This window comes from Cydia amplana, chromosome 4, assembly GCF_948474715.1.
Source record: "Cydia amplana chromosome 4, ilCydAmpl1.1, whole genome shotgun sequence".
NCBI classification, from domain to species: domain Eukaryota; kingdom Metazoa; phylum Arthropoda; class Insecta; order Lepidoptera; family Tortricidae; genus Cydia; species Cydia amplana.
The window spans coordinates 7,373,169-7,387,061 of NC_086072.1; the positions used below are offsets into that span (position 1 = coordinate 7,373,169).

Genomic DNA, 13,893 nt, shown 5'->3' on the forward strand with positions numbered 1-13,893 from the left:
TATGTACTTTTCTTCGACTGTCAACTCCGGCTATCAAAAGTTTACAGACTTTTTCTATTTGTTTACCACAAAACAAATCGAACCGTATTTTGTTCTGCTGTCCAACTTGGGGACACATTTTATTCTTAGACTTTACACCTCTTCATTAATAATTCTTACTTATCACATTCGCTGATATTACTGACTGCCTCGCCTGTCGACGTACTGTCAGCGAATGCGTTAACGTTAAACTCATTAAATAGTCAAAAGCACTCACCAGCCGTTGATAACGCCCTCGACGTTGAGCATGGGCACGATCTTGAACACGTACTTGGCGCGCAGGGAGGCGGCCACCTCGGTGTCGCCGAGCAGGCAGCTCAGCGTGCCATCCATCACCCACGACGCGTTGCTCTCGCCGGGGTGCACGCGGGCCGTTAGGAAGATTATCTCTCTATCCTGCAACATTAAGTAATTAAACCTTTAGTGATAAATAAACTACATAAACTTATGTGAATATCCTACAGAGGCCGGTAAGCAAAAATCAAGGCGCTTACACATGATAGTAGTTAGCTATTTTTTTTAAACATAAATCGAACATATTAAAAAATACTGTTTCAATAACTAGACTGAAGGACATTTTCCTTTCAATTTAACTGCCACAAAAGCTTAAAGTTAAGTTTTCGACTAGTAAGTAAATTTTTATTTTATGAAGATTTTATAGAAGTGTTTTTAGGAAAATGGAATCCACGACAAAATACTATTTACAAATCAACCTTCTATAGATAATAACATAATTAATAGAGGAATTCACTGACCGCAATCGGATTCGTCGGCGTATCGTCAGCGGATATCGTCAGCAACGGCACCTCGTTGCTGTTGAGGGAGTAGCAGAGCGGCTCCGCCCGCAGGTACGCGTTCGGCGGCAGCTGCAGACTCCGTTGCCAAAGTTTGGCCTGTCATAATGATAAATTGTAATTTTTTGCGGGAATATTATGGTTCCAACAACAATATCAATCTCAAAATAAAATAAATGCTGAACAGCAGAATAATTAAGATCTCATATTGAATTTTATGATCAGGGTCTTCAGCGTTTCTTCAAACAGGGAGTGATAGTGCCGCGAAGCCGCGATGCCATTAGTAAAAAATACTTTAATATCAACGATACAAACCCAGTATGAAAGGTTTATATTAAATAATTTCTAAACAACATAACTTACCATCATCATCGAATATGTGAACGGGAAATGATAGGCGAGATAGACCACGTCGTTGGTATGTGGGAACTCGATGTTGAACGTAACTGTAAGATAGCATTTGTTGTGGCTTTTCGGGCTTGCGTAGTGGTAGCTGTTGCGGTAGTAACAAATGTCTGTGCCAGCTCGAATCCAGCCTGAAATTATACCCATTCCGAGGTAAGCGGCTAGATGGTTTCTGCTTTAAATATTAACCTCTTGTCAATGTTCGACCATACGGTAAGGCTCCTGGCCGAGATTTTAGTCATCTTAGTGAATTTTCTTCGTAAACTATTTTTTCTGCTCTATACAGCACAACCGAGGATTTAACCCAAGATATTTGATCACCACACCCACATCAAAGGTTGAGCCATGTCAATGTGCATAGTTGAAAATAGCAAACCATGTTAAAATAACTGGCGCTAACCCGAAACTATTTTTTTTATGCCTAATGTCTAAATCAGACAGTAAGCCAGATGCAAGTAATTACCTGGTTTACCCAGAATTGCTTCCTTGACTGAGTACATAACTGGTTTCATGCCGAAATTGAATTGGCTGTCAGACTTCTCACAGTTGACGATGTTGAAGATGTACGGGCGCCCCTGTATCATGTTACGCACTTCAAAGTAGAACCACTGATGTCTTTTCGTGGAATTCACGTCAGGCATTAGAATTAGCTCGTACTCTCTTGGACCTATCTGAAGATTTTAAACAGTTAATCAACAATACTAACAAAGTAATTTAGTAATTTACTAATTAAGTATCGATATAAGTCATAAAAAACATGTTGACGCGTATTGTAATCACCTGAATAGCTTTTCTCAAATTGCCAGACTCAAACCTGGATTCAAAAGACAATCGCGTCGAAAAATTATTTGCTTTTGTTATTTCTTCTTCGTCTGTGTTGGATAAGAAAACGCTCTCCGTGCTGAAACATGAGTAATTCTTTCGTATTTTTTTTATCGTGAACTGTATTGCAAATAATTTCATGCTTTTCAATATTACCTTTTTGGCGCTGAGTTATCGAACACCCCAGTCAGAGAGTTTAGCTGATCTAGATCATAGACCACTTCATTCATATAAGCTTCAGGGCTGATTGCTCTATCTACACATGATAACAGCTTGACTCTGTGAATTAATAAATATGGTCATAGTAGTATACATTCTGAATTGGCTGAATTAAAGTCATGAGAGTCACATGAACATAGCCGCCGCCATACAATCTAACATACGCCCTCATTTTAACATATTTTTTTTATTAGACTCAGTTATGTTCAAGTGCTTTCTAATACGTCAATCTTACCTGCAGGTGGATCGCTCCATTTTATTTAAAGGCTCTGGATGTGCAAGGCCCTGTCCACCTATCATGTCTGGAAAGGCTACTTTCACGAACGGGATCACACTTCTAACCCGAGACGCTATTGTGCAATATATCAGCGCAAATGAGCCGAACTTTGAAAGGTCTTTGTGTATCTTGAGGTATGAGCAGGAGGATGTGGCTGAAAAATAAATGATCAGAACCGAAGAGATACCTATTTTAATATGTACTTTTACATCGTCGGGTGACAAGTAAAAGTCACTAACTAACATCATTGAAATTATTGGACAATAAACCGTGTTACAAGTGTAATAAAGTGCATCGTTACTTTAATTTTTATGTTGATAGTACTTAGTGACTTTTACTTGTCACCCGACGACATACTAGTGGCTTTTTGAGCTGTAGACCTCCACATCCACATGGCTCCGTCATTTTCAAAAAAGTTAAAAAACTAAATCTACAAAAAAAAATTAAAATTATCGGACTAGCTCACACAATTTCGCCCAAGCTGAAATGGGGAGGACGCTTCCCTCGCACTTCGCTCTCACTCGGTAAAAAAATATTTTAGCCAAAAATACCAATATCCCTCATACATACACAATTTATGATGTATGATGTTTATAAAATCTAATTAGACGGCGGATATGTATTATTTAGAACTAACTCTACACTCTCCCTTTAATTAAGATAAAGTATGAAAAACCATATTTGTGACACTGAATATACTCACATGTGCTTTCGTTAATTTTATTGCCTGTTTGAAAACCTGGAGATGATTGCAATGGGGCGGGCGTAATTGGGAATATTCTGTCACATTCTTGAGTGAACGATAAATTAAGCGAAGTCAACCCGTTCTTATTTGATTGGAACTGTAGAAAATCTTCGAGAATGAATCCTCTAGAATTAGAACGGCTCTTGACTAATCTAACTTGTTTATTGTAAGAGCCAAATTCTTTAAAAAAACAAAAATATCTGCAACAAATTCAATTCTCATTAATTTATATTTTCTGCTACCTAATTACGTGCTGCTTCATATAAATAAAAGAGTAATATACCTTTTTAAGTCTTCTATATCTCTCTCATTTGGATTGAAAAACATTGCACTTTGTAAACTATCTGATTTCAAATGATGTGACGTCTCTGCTTCCCCTTCGGTTGATTCTAGCTTATCACCATCATTCAAGTCAACGTCTGAGTATTCATCAGTGGCCTCCAGATCTAAATCAGGATCAGGTCCGTCGTCCTCGAGGTCCGAGTTGATGGTCTTACTGTCTGAATTTGCTCCATCTTCATCGTCTTCGTGACACGGCCATATTGTGTTAGTACCTGAGGGCATAGAGAAAAAAATACATAGAGTGCTCACTCCATACATCCGTTTTAGTACCAAAAAGACTATTAGCATCTAGCATCGAGTAGCGGAACTATCAGTACTGCTACTTGACAATAGATGTAGCACCGACCGGAAAGTCTTATGCTGTTGAGATAAGACTTTCCGCTAGGTGCTACATCTATTGTCAAGTAGCAGTACTGATGGTTCCGCTACTCGATGCTAGATGTAGACACTGAAATTAATAGTCTGAACCGGTGTATGGAGTGAGCACTCTTGTCTTACTTATTTCTCTATGCTGAGGGTAAGAAACATAGTTTTGTTCTATATTTTTAAACAGCAGAATTTATTTTATAATCACGTTTTTTTATTATCAATAAAGTTCTAACTCACGAAGATGCAAAATAAATCTATCTAATAAGTCTCATACATAATATGAATTAAGTATGATCGTGTTTTTGTAAAAAAACAATCAACGCCGTTTATTGATATTATAGCAACATTTGTTAATATAACTCTGCGATGAGCAAAAGCGCTGGTGGCCTAGCGGTAAGTTTAGTTTCCCCTCTGTGTTGGAAGGTCAGATGGCAGTCGCTTTCGTAAAAACTAGTGGCTACGCCAATTCTTGGGATTAGTTGTCAAGCTGACCCCAGGCTGGAGCCTCATGGGAATGAGCCGTGGCAAAAATGCCGGGATAACGCGAGGAAGAAGAAGAAGAAGTACAAATAAGTGTATACGAGTAGTTAATATAAACTTTCCACCGCCGGGCATAGGCAGTTTCTTCTTGTCCAAATAAGTTACTATTAGCGATCAACTTCAAGAATAGAGGTGAAGTTCAAGACCACAGCTGGGGTTAGTATATTTCAGATATTGTATACATATTATGTCGTGGCCAGATCTTAAAATTGATCATTTCATGGTGTGGCAATCATTTCATGAAAAAGTCAAACATCATGAAGTGATAATTTTCTGAAATGGGATTTCATGAAATGATCATATTCTATGATCTGTACACGACATGTATAATCATACCCTTAAGTATAGGGTTGAGGTTGAAGACCGCAGGGCTGGATGCAGGTACGGGCAGCGCCTGGTGCTTCAGGCACAGCGTGATCACCGAGCACACCCTCGCCAGGAGCCCGTCGAACTCAGGTTCATCCGGGCACTGCGAGCAGAAGCGGTGCAGCGTCTGCACGTGCTTCTTAGTGCAGAGGGAGCGACGACCTGCCTCTGAAATTTGGCCACAAACGACATAGTAAAAGAACTACCTATATTAGTTAAAAGGCTCAAGTCTTATAAACATAAATAATAAGAGAGAATGTTTGTAGGTTCTTCGAACATAGTTGTATTATTTGCTAAAAATTGTCTCCCGCAATCCTTCATTTTACACTTTATGACAATTAACAGAAAATGTCCAAATAGTGCTAACTAATTGAGTGCACAATTCAATAAACTAATTTGAGATTTTTCAAACCATGTGTAAAAAAATATTTTTGATGTGTGACAAATAATTTTAAATATAGTGTGAATACGTACTTATATTGCAAAGGTGCTGCAGCGTCCTCAAGATGTGGGCACATATTTTCAGCCTTATGCGGCCCTCGTAGCGATCCCATCGGTCGAACACCCTGAGGAGCACGCTACAGAGGCCTGTCTTCACGATCTGCATGCAGCACACCTCTGTGTGAGTTACGCACAAGTGACTATTGCATACACATGACATGCAATCGTACTCCAACCAATGAGGATCAGTTTTTGGGATTGCTTTCTTTTATTCGTTATTTTTGCCTAAGAGATTTAGTAGATAAAGTAAGTAGTACTACTTACGAGTATCTACTGAATAATTCGACTAATTCTAAATGAGCACTAAAATTCTGAATTACACATCAACAATATTGCACTAATTTTAGAATATACTTTATGCTTGTTTATTCTTTATTCTTTAAATAAATACAGGTATAAGTTTACAGCTCTAGATATGCCAAAACACTTATACTGTTAATACATAGTCATTATAACTATTACATATGTAGAGATTAAAAACAGGCCTGAAACTATACTAATTTACATAGGTACTCGTAGAGTTAAAAAAAAACTACTTTGTAAATCCTGATACTATACTAAAATTGATCGTGAAGTTTTCGTTTCGTTTAATCGAGTTGATAATAGGGATGATGACACATGTTGAATTTTATAACAAAATCTAGTAAAATAGATAGCAAACGAGCTATTTATCACAATAATGTGGATATTAAAATAAAATATTGAAAAATTACAAAATTACAGGACCTGAAAGTTTCAAAATTTAGGTTTTTTTTAACTTCCAAAAACGATAAAAGTATGGGTACCATTCGATTCCTTACATTTCATCCAAAAAAATATTGTATAGCAACTATATACATAAACGCAATATTTCACCGACAAAAACGCAATTTTCTTGTTTTGTCCATACTACAAGATGGGCGATGACGTCACGGCCTCTGGCCGTTTTGTATAGGGCGTTTCGCGAGTGAAGTGCTACTGTCGGACTTTGACTACAATTTCTGACTTTTGTGTTACTTTAATGCAATGGGTCCCATATAGGCATTTGATCCTAAAAACAAACCCGATCGATTGATACCATAAAAAAAATTAAGTCATGTAGGCTATTGGCCTCGAGAGATAATATCACAATTATCACATTGTAAGGTATTACTTAACTTTTAATGACGACGGTAGGTATATAAAACCTCATTGGTTGAAGTATCGATTTTAATAGTAAATGAACAATTCTAGAGCACTATTCTGTGTGTTGCCGATCGATTCGATAAATTATCATGCGAATTGATCCAGTGTCATTCCTCATTGTAGTGTTTACTCGAGCGTTTTGTGTTTTGAAAAGAGCAATGGTATTTATTGTCGTGAAATTAACATTGACATATTTAGTCACATTATGACAAATTTCTGTACTAATTGTCGAATTTATCTGGTGATGTATGAGTGTAGATATCGAACAAGACCAACGGTAGAAATTGGACGGTTTTCTAATTAGCGTGACAATGCCGTCACTAATGTAATAGAATCCGAGTCATGCCAGTGCAACTTAGAATAATAAAACCTATAAGACAAGTACCTATGGACTCCTGTATTGAAGTTAACTTAGCTTTTGATTGAGCCTCCATACGGCAATGACTGTTCAGCAGTGCTCTTTTACTGGATTATTGCTCAAGCGACGTGGAAATAGAGGGTTCTAGGTTTTTATATTCTCAGTGGCAGCCATTCATGTATTGTCTTAAATATTGTGAGACGACGGATGACTCAACTGTTCTTGCTGAAATAGTCGATGGCGTCGAGGCAGAGGCGCAGGCGCGCCGTGGGCATGAACCCCAGGCTCACGAGAACACGCTCGTACGTTGTCACTACTCCGTCGCGGATTAAGATGGCTGTGGTCACGGCTGGAAACGGGAGGTTAAAACAACATGCTTTAAGAGGAAAAAAGGGTTAAAACCAATACGATTTTTAATAATACTGATAATAAAATTATTACATGATAGCAGCCGTAATCTAAAAATAATATGTAAAAAAATGTCAGTTGAGACTCGGCTTGGTCTTGCAATTGACCATAACTTTGTTTAACTTTGACTTTTCTTTGGTCTTGTGCTTAGATATTTATTTCAGTGAACATAATTAACTGTTGAATGAAAATGATAATACGACAGAAACATAAATATAAGGGAATGAATATACTCACAATGTTTGGCTAGTTGTTTTAATATCACTAGTAACGGGAAAATTAGCTTGTTGTCTGTGAAATGCCCTTTAAATATGAGGTGCATAGTTCTAACACAACCAAGTGTCCTTACTTTGTTTGCAAACTTTGGATCTGAAACAGTAGAGATTCAGTATTAGGCTCAATGTGAAATATAAAATATAATTTAAATTATAAATAAACGTATGTGTATAAGGTTTTTTAAAGTATAGGTATATCATAATAAGTCGGATATCAGAAACTAAAACTTTGTAAAACACCCCATCTCAACAAAAAGTAAATATAGCTTTTATTAGGGTAACAAATAAATTAATACAATTATAATATAACTAGAAATAAAATAAAAAACACAAACTACCTATAAAATAAAATAAAACACAAACTACATACCTATAAAACCCATTATAAAAAGAACACCCCATCCAACAAAAATAGAATTTCTACACATTGGGTTAAAGCCGTTAAAGGTAAACAATAGCAAGTATCTACTCAATTAGCAAAGGGTTTTACGGGAATCTGACTCATTCTGTTTTAAAATGTTGAAACTAGTAACGTTCACACGGCTTTAAATAGTTACAAAACTTATATGGCCAACTGAAATCCAGTGATTTGGGGATGGTTTTAGGAAACAGAGAAGTATAAAATGCGGAAAGGATGACAATTAGTGTAACCTCGGGAGGCAAGCGGAGCAAGGATCCAAAGGAGGTCTTGCAGGATCACTTCGGTTCCTGAGTGGCGGTCCCTTTTATCGTACATGATAGCGATCAACTTCCGTATTATGATCTGGGTGCCCTTCAACGATATGAAATAGTAAGCGCACTGCATGCGGGCCATGTTGTTCACTGGAATCAACATAACTAGTTAGCATACCTTTAGGAGCCAGCGCGGCAAGAATCCACACTAAGTCCTGGACTATTATCTCGGCACCGACAGAGCCATCCCGTTTGCTATGGGAAGCAACGAGGTATCGGATAATTATTTGGGTGCCGTTTAACGCTATCATGTGTTGGGCGCACTGAGTCCGCGCCATGTTGTTGGCTGAAAGATTCCCATATAATTGGCAATTCAAAAAAATCTGAAAACACCTACTCAACAGTAGATTAAATGAAGAAGCCATACTGTTATAGGGTTTGCTTGCGGCATTCGTGCTACTAACAAACATACATATACCAAGTATGTTAATATTGTAAAACACACTGCAGTGAAAGACATTTGAATCAACAATCACCTCATTATTCTGTTATCTAATATTGCAATGCCGAGACTTCAATTTGTATTCACAATGTCAAGCTTAGTGAACACATTGTAAATGTCACTGGCTCGACTACTGTTGTTACTTACAAAACAAACGTATTTACAATGTATAGAATACTAATATGTTATTTTATATAAGGAAAAATAAAGCAAAATAAAAGATAAATTAATTAATTATGATAAAAGCAAAATATGTTTTTTAGTTAAATATTTTATGTCGATTCCTATTTTTCTAAAGTATTGAAGAGTTATCAATTGTAGATCATTGTCTAGCTACGTGCCAGGTGAATCAGATTTATAGACCTCAAGATTTCAAGATTTTTTCGTAAAAATAAAATATGTTGACTTTTGCGTCACAAATATAAAAAAATCTTATTATTATTTTAATGTTTTAAAAGCATTCTGATAAATCAGGCTTCTACTTCCAGTTTAGTCTGACATTCGACTTGAGACAGGGATTTCACGTTAGTAGGGTCGACTACAAAGAGATGTATCCACTTTTTCACCTTATTAGTTATTACAAGGCAATAAGGTGAAAAAGTGGATACATCTCTTTGTAGTCGACTGTACAAGCACAGACAGCACCCGACCAAACAATCAAAATCAAGTTTTCTCTGTTATTTAAGGCAAAGGTAAAATTGCCATCAGAATGCGCAGTCAAATTTAGGTTGATTTTGATGTCGTCCATGCCAATGTAAGTGTTGGCATTTGATCGATACAGTCAAAGTTGTATAACAAATCCATTTTAACCCAAATTTCAATTGCTTATGGTAAAAAAAAATCAATAAAAAATCATAGTTGGAAAGTAAAACGCTTTATTGCAAGAATGTATCATTTTCTGCACACCTTTTAGAACAAGAATGAATAAATAATAAAATAAATATTTATAAGTATATACATATCTCCATGTTTAAACATTAAAGAGCTACTGAACTAAGAAGAATGAAGTGGACGTGGCGTGGCGCCAGTAAAGGGCAAGGCTAATTAAACTGCATATATTTTATATGCACCGTATGTAACTTCTTTTACATTCGTTACTCGTCGCATTACCCTTATTCATTACTAAAAAGTAACCGTTAGCAAAACATACGCTGTAAGCGTAGGTATTATGTATTTTGGACAAATTACCATGACTTATATTTCTTGTTTAAATTGTGACAACAGATGTGGATGGCCTATGTGGTTTAAGAAACTTCAGTTAGACTTGATGCTCTCATTTCAGTCTGACTGGACGCACTCACTGATAGTAAAACGTAGGTAAGTAATCGAATTTTAGAAACCCTAGCATTAAAAGCATCAATTCCCATGCATTAAAACTTTTAAGATTGCTTGCAATTTAATCGCAGGTGCTAGAAACTCTTGTACACAAATCACCTCAACATACCCTTTTTTCGCAAAGGATTTTTATTTTCTTTGCCCGTCTTATTGACATCTTTCTTCTTGTTAACTGTTGCTTCATTGCCAGCTAATAGGTATACAAAATAATTCAATTCATTGACCAATTTTATTCACGAAACAAGTTTATAGAAGTTTATTGTGATGATTTTCCTCGAGTCATTATATCTACAGGTTGTCCCAAGAAGTAGTGATATACTGAAGCTGGGAGGTAGAGGACCTAGAGGGCTATCTGAATCACCCCCATGTTGTTCCGCGATTTTTCGTATTTTCGGAGTTATGATTTTTTTTTTAATTTTTCACCTATCGCCGAGTACGATGAGATTTTTATTTATGGTGACGTGAATTATTGCGGTAGATGCTTGATTTTTTTTGTGTGCTACGCTGATAGATAGGCCAATTCAGTACGGTAACATTTACTATCGTTAGATCTCTGAATGGAATTAAAAAAAAATTAATGCCAAGAAAGATAAAATTACCCAGTATGTTCACAACTTCAAGGGCGCTTAGAAAAATAAAACATACTGGGTAATTTTATCTTTCTCGGCATTAAATTTTTTTTTAATTCCATTCAGAGATCTAACGATAGTAAATGTTACCATACTGAATTGGCCTATCTATCAGCTTAGCACACAAAAAAAAATCAAGCATCTACCGCAATAATTCACGTCACCATAAATAAAAATCTCATCGTACTCGGCGATAGGTGAAAAATTAAAAAAAATCATAACTCCGAAAATACGAAAAATCGCGGAACATACATGGGGGTGATTCAGATAGCCCTCTAGGTCCTCTACCTCCCAGCTTCAGTATATCACTACTTCTTGGGACACCCTGTATCTAGCCACTTACCTGAACATTTCTTTCCTTTTCCTTGTTTTAAACATATTGCTTCTCGTAATATAGCTGTTGTATAAGTCGACGTTGGCGTGTCTCTTGATGTCTGGAATACATTTCAAATGATAAAATAATATATACGATAACAGCTAATTTAATTTAATTTAACACATCTTAATTGAAGGTATTGTTTTACCTCCAGGATCGTAAGAAGCATCTGAATAGCATTGGTTCTCTTGTCCCATATCTTTTCCAGTGTAGATTGTCGTACATGTTTATCTGTAACAAAAAAACAAATCTTTAGGTAAGTATAATTAATGTATTGTTGGTTTAGACTAATTTTCGACACTTAAGCGCAAAATAAGAAAAATAATATTTTGCAGACCCTCTTTCTTACGTAAGAGAACTTGCTGCTTAAAATGTGTCTAAAAAAGATCAATAGTTAGTTGTAGTGTTGATAAATAGTTCTTGTGGTTGAAGCACATTAACATACTAGGTAAGAAAGCATTTCAACGGCTACTACCGAGACAAGGTCATGTAAAGACACTTGCGGTCCGTGACCCATATAATATAACGAATGAATGACCGCGATCCCGTAACATTATAGTTTTCTGTAAACGAAGTCAAGTTCAGCATTTAGATATTAGGTTTAGTCTAGCTAGGGTTTGCAATCCGGACCCGGAATAGTCTAGTCTCTTAATTATTGTTTACATATTTCGATATTTAAAAATACATTATAATATGTATATATATGTTCTTGTATAATGTATTTTAGTTAAGTAGGTAGGTATTAATCGGTTGTGTATCGACGTCAAGTCACCACAGAATCATACGCTTTTATACGTAATGATAAGGCAAAAGAGAACTTGATTATAATTTAAAGATCTTGATGATATTTAGAGATTTGTGGTTTGCGAAGTAAACAAGTGCTGTAGGGCCAACGCGGGGAGAGGAGGCGGCCTCGCGTGGCGGGCGCGATGACCGCGCGATGAAACGCTTCCGCGAGATCCGAGATGCTTTGTTCTGTCACAACTGGAGCACAAAGAAGGCCGTCTAGTGGTCTTTCCAATACATCGAGATCTAAAATTATCTTCGTAAATAACGATAGGTATGTACTTTATAATTGCTCTATAGGCCAAGTCAACATCACAGCGTACGAATGGTCCACGGACGAGTTTTAATAACGTATGCCAAACTCAATTATACGTTCGAAATACTTTGAAGGTGCTGTGCAGTTAGTGTTTTATTAAGGATTTCAGATAGGAAATAGGTATTAACAAATAATTGCAAATGAGAACTAGTTATAGATGTCCTAGACAAACTTACTTTGAACGGCAATCTCTTTTAACTTTCAAGGTAGAATCCATAAATTCAACCGGTTGACAACATATGCTATACCTAATGTGTGTTTACAAGTTGTAAAGCAGTCAAAACAATAAAACTATCAATCACTGTATTTAATGTTAAATACTTTATCAAGCGAAAGCACGCCAAGAATTACGGAAGTGTCTATAAATTAGCCCAAGTGGATGGCTATGTTAATGTACGGTCCAATAATGCAGTAAATGGCCTAGTGGGGCTGCGACAATGACAACCCGTCTCGGTCGCGCGGCTGGCGCGCTGCCATCGGGATCCGCACACGTCATCATCCTCCCAAAACATCTTACATTCAATACCAAAACACATTATGTGCTATATCAGATTCATTCCAACCTGAGTCATATATCAAATCAATAAAGTTTTAAATAACAAAAGGTTACGACATCACTTGATGCTGTTTTTCAGCGTTGCATCAAAAACCAAAACACAGTTTCTAGAAAATGCTGATGCTATAGCAGCAGGCGGACGGAAGCTCAGAATATAAATGTTAATTACGCTATTAAATTGCTATAGCTCCCGATGTAAACAGTTACCTACGCAGAGACTTTAAACCTAGAAGTTCGTATATTGGTTACTAGCTTTGTGCAATGCTTTGTGTATTATGTTAATTGACAACATAATTATCTTCTACATTCATGTGGACTACGGCGTTTTTCATGGAGTATTCTTATATTTAGGGTAAAACTGGGATAGATGCCCCGGGGGTATAGTTGCCTTGATTGCAATTACTCTAGTTTTGCGAATGAAACACATGTTGTTTTATTTATCTATCGAGAGACTCTGCAACTACAACAACTAAGTTGACCGTGTTGCATGTCTCTGTGCATTTGCATGGGACGGCTAGGTGCGATCAAAGTTTTTGCAGGATACTCGTAAATATCCTCTTTCTCGACGGGGCATCTATCCTAAACGTAATTTATATGGATTAGGCAACTATCCCCTATATGGGATAGTTGTCCCAAAATTTAGAAGTCTGCAAATTTCGCCAATACTCTGGAAATATCAAAGATAAAGTTTATTCATTTCATAAAATTGAAGATAATAAACCAAAGTACCTACCCGTTTTACAAATATGGCATCTTGCTTTTTGTACTAAGAGATATAAAGTAATTTCAAAAAGTGGGGCATCTATCCCACTTTTACCCTAGCAGAAATTTTCTAAAATATTGGTGTGTAAAATAGCGTGCATCAGTCATCATATCAAGTCTGTATGTCCCTAATGGTTACGGATGTCCAAAGTTTTGATATCTAGGTACTTTTTGAATGCGTTTATCATTTCAATAGATTGAGTGTTTTTTCAAGAAGCTTTGTAAGTTTCGAAAACAAATAGATTATGGCCCCAGAGCAGCAAATGCGAGAAACTATCAACTACGAGAAACTGTAGATGAATAATTTTTTCAGTTCCAAGCAAGAAAATAAATAC

The 13,893-nt window shown here is 36.5% G+C and overlaps 1 protein-coding gene across 7 annotated transcripts in view; it reads right to left on the minus strand.

The window, feature by feature from the left end:
* The window catches only part of LOC134663172 (cytosolic carboxypeptidase 1-like), an 86,017-nt gene that overhangs the window by 55,372 nt on the left and 16,752 nt on the right, over positions 1-13,893 (minus strand). For 3 of the 7 annotated variants that reach the window (XM_063519529.1, XM_063519528.1, XM_063519530.1), the window contains exons 3-19: positions 11,287-11,369; positions 11,106-11,196; positions 10,243-10,323; positions 8,475-8,642; positions 7,587-7,718; positions 7,159-7,290; positions 5,393-5,536; positions 4,889-5,086; positions 3,585-3,855; positions 3,260-3,501; positions 2,515-2,710; positions 2,217-2,339; positions 2,019-2,139; positions 1,702-1,909; positions 1,197-1,369; positions 795-932; positions 257-435 (exon numbers count right to left, since the gene is read on the minus strand). In XM_063519529.1, the coding sequence (XP_063375599.1) occupies positions 257-435; positions 795-932; positions 1,197-1,369; positions 1,702-1,909; positions 2,019-2,139; positions 2,217-2,339; positions 2,515-2,710; positions 3,260-3,501; positions 3,585-3,855; positions 4,889-5,086; positions 5,393-5,536; positions 7,159-7,290; positions 7,587-7,718; positions 8,475-8,642; positions 10,243-10,323; positions 11,106-11,196; positions 11,287-11,369 (2,680 nt within the window). Of the gene's footprint in view, positions 1-256; positions 436-794; positions 933-1,196; positions 1,370-1,701; positions 1,910-2,018; positions 2,140-2,216; positions 2,340-2,514; positions 2,711-3,259; positions 3,502-3,584; positions 3,856-4,888; positions 5,087-5,392; positions 5,537-7,158; positions 7,291-7,586; positions 7,719-8,275; positions 8,447-8,474; positions 8,643-10,242; positions 10,324-11,105; positions 11,197-11,286; positions 11,370-13,893 lie in introns of all 7 variants that reach the window. The other 4 variants (XM_063519531.1, XM_063519533.1, XM_063519534.1 and 1 more) reach the window with 4 other exon arrangements.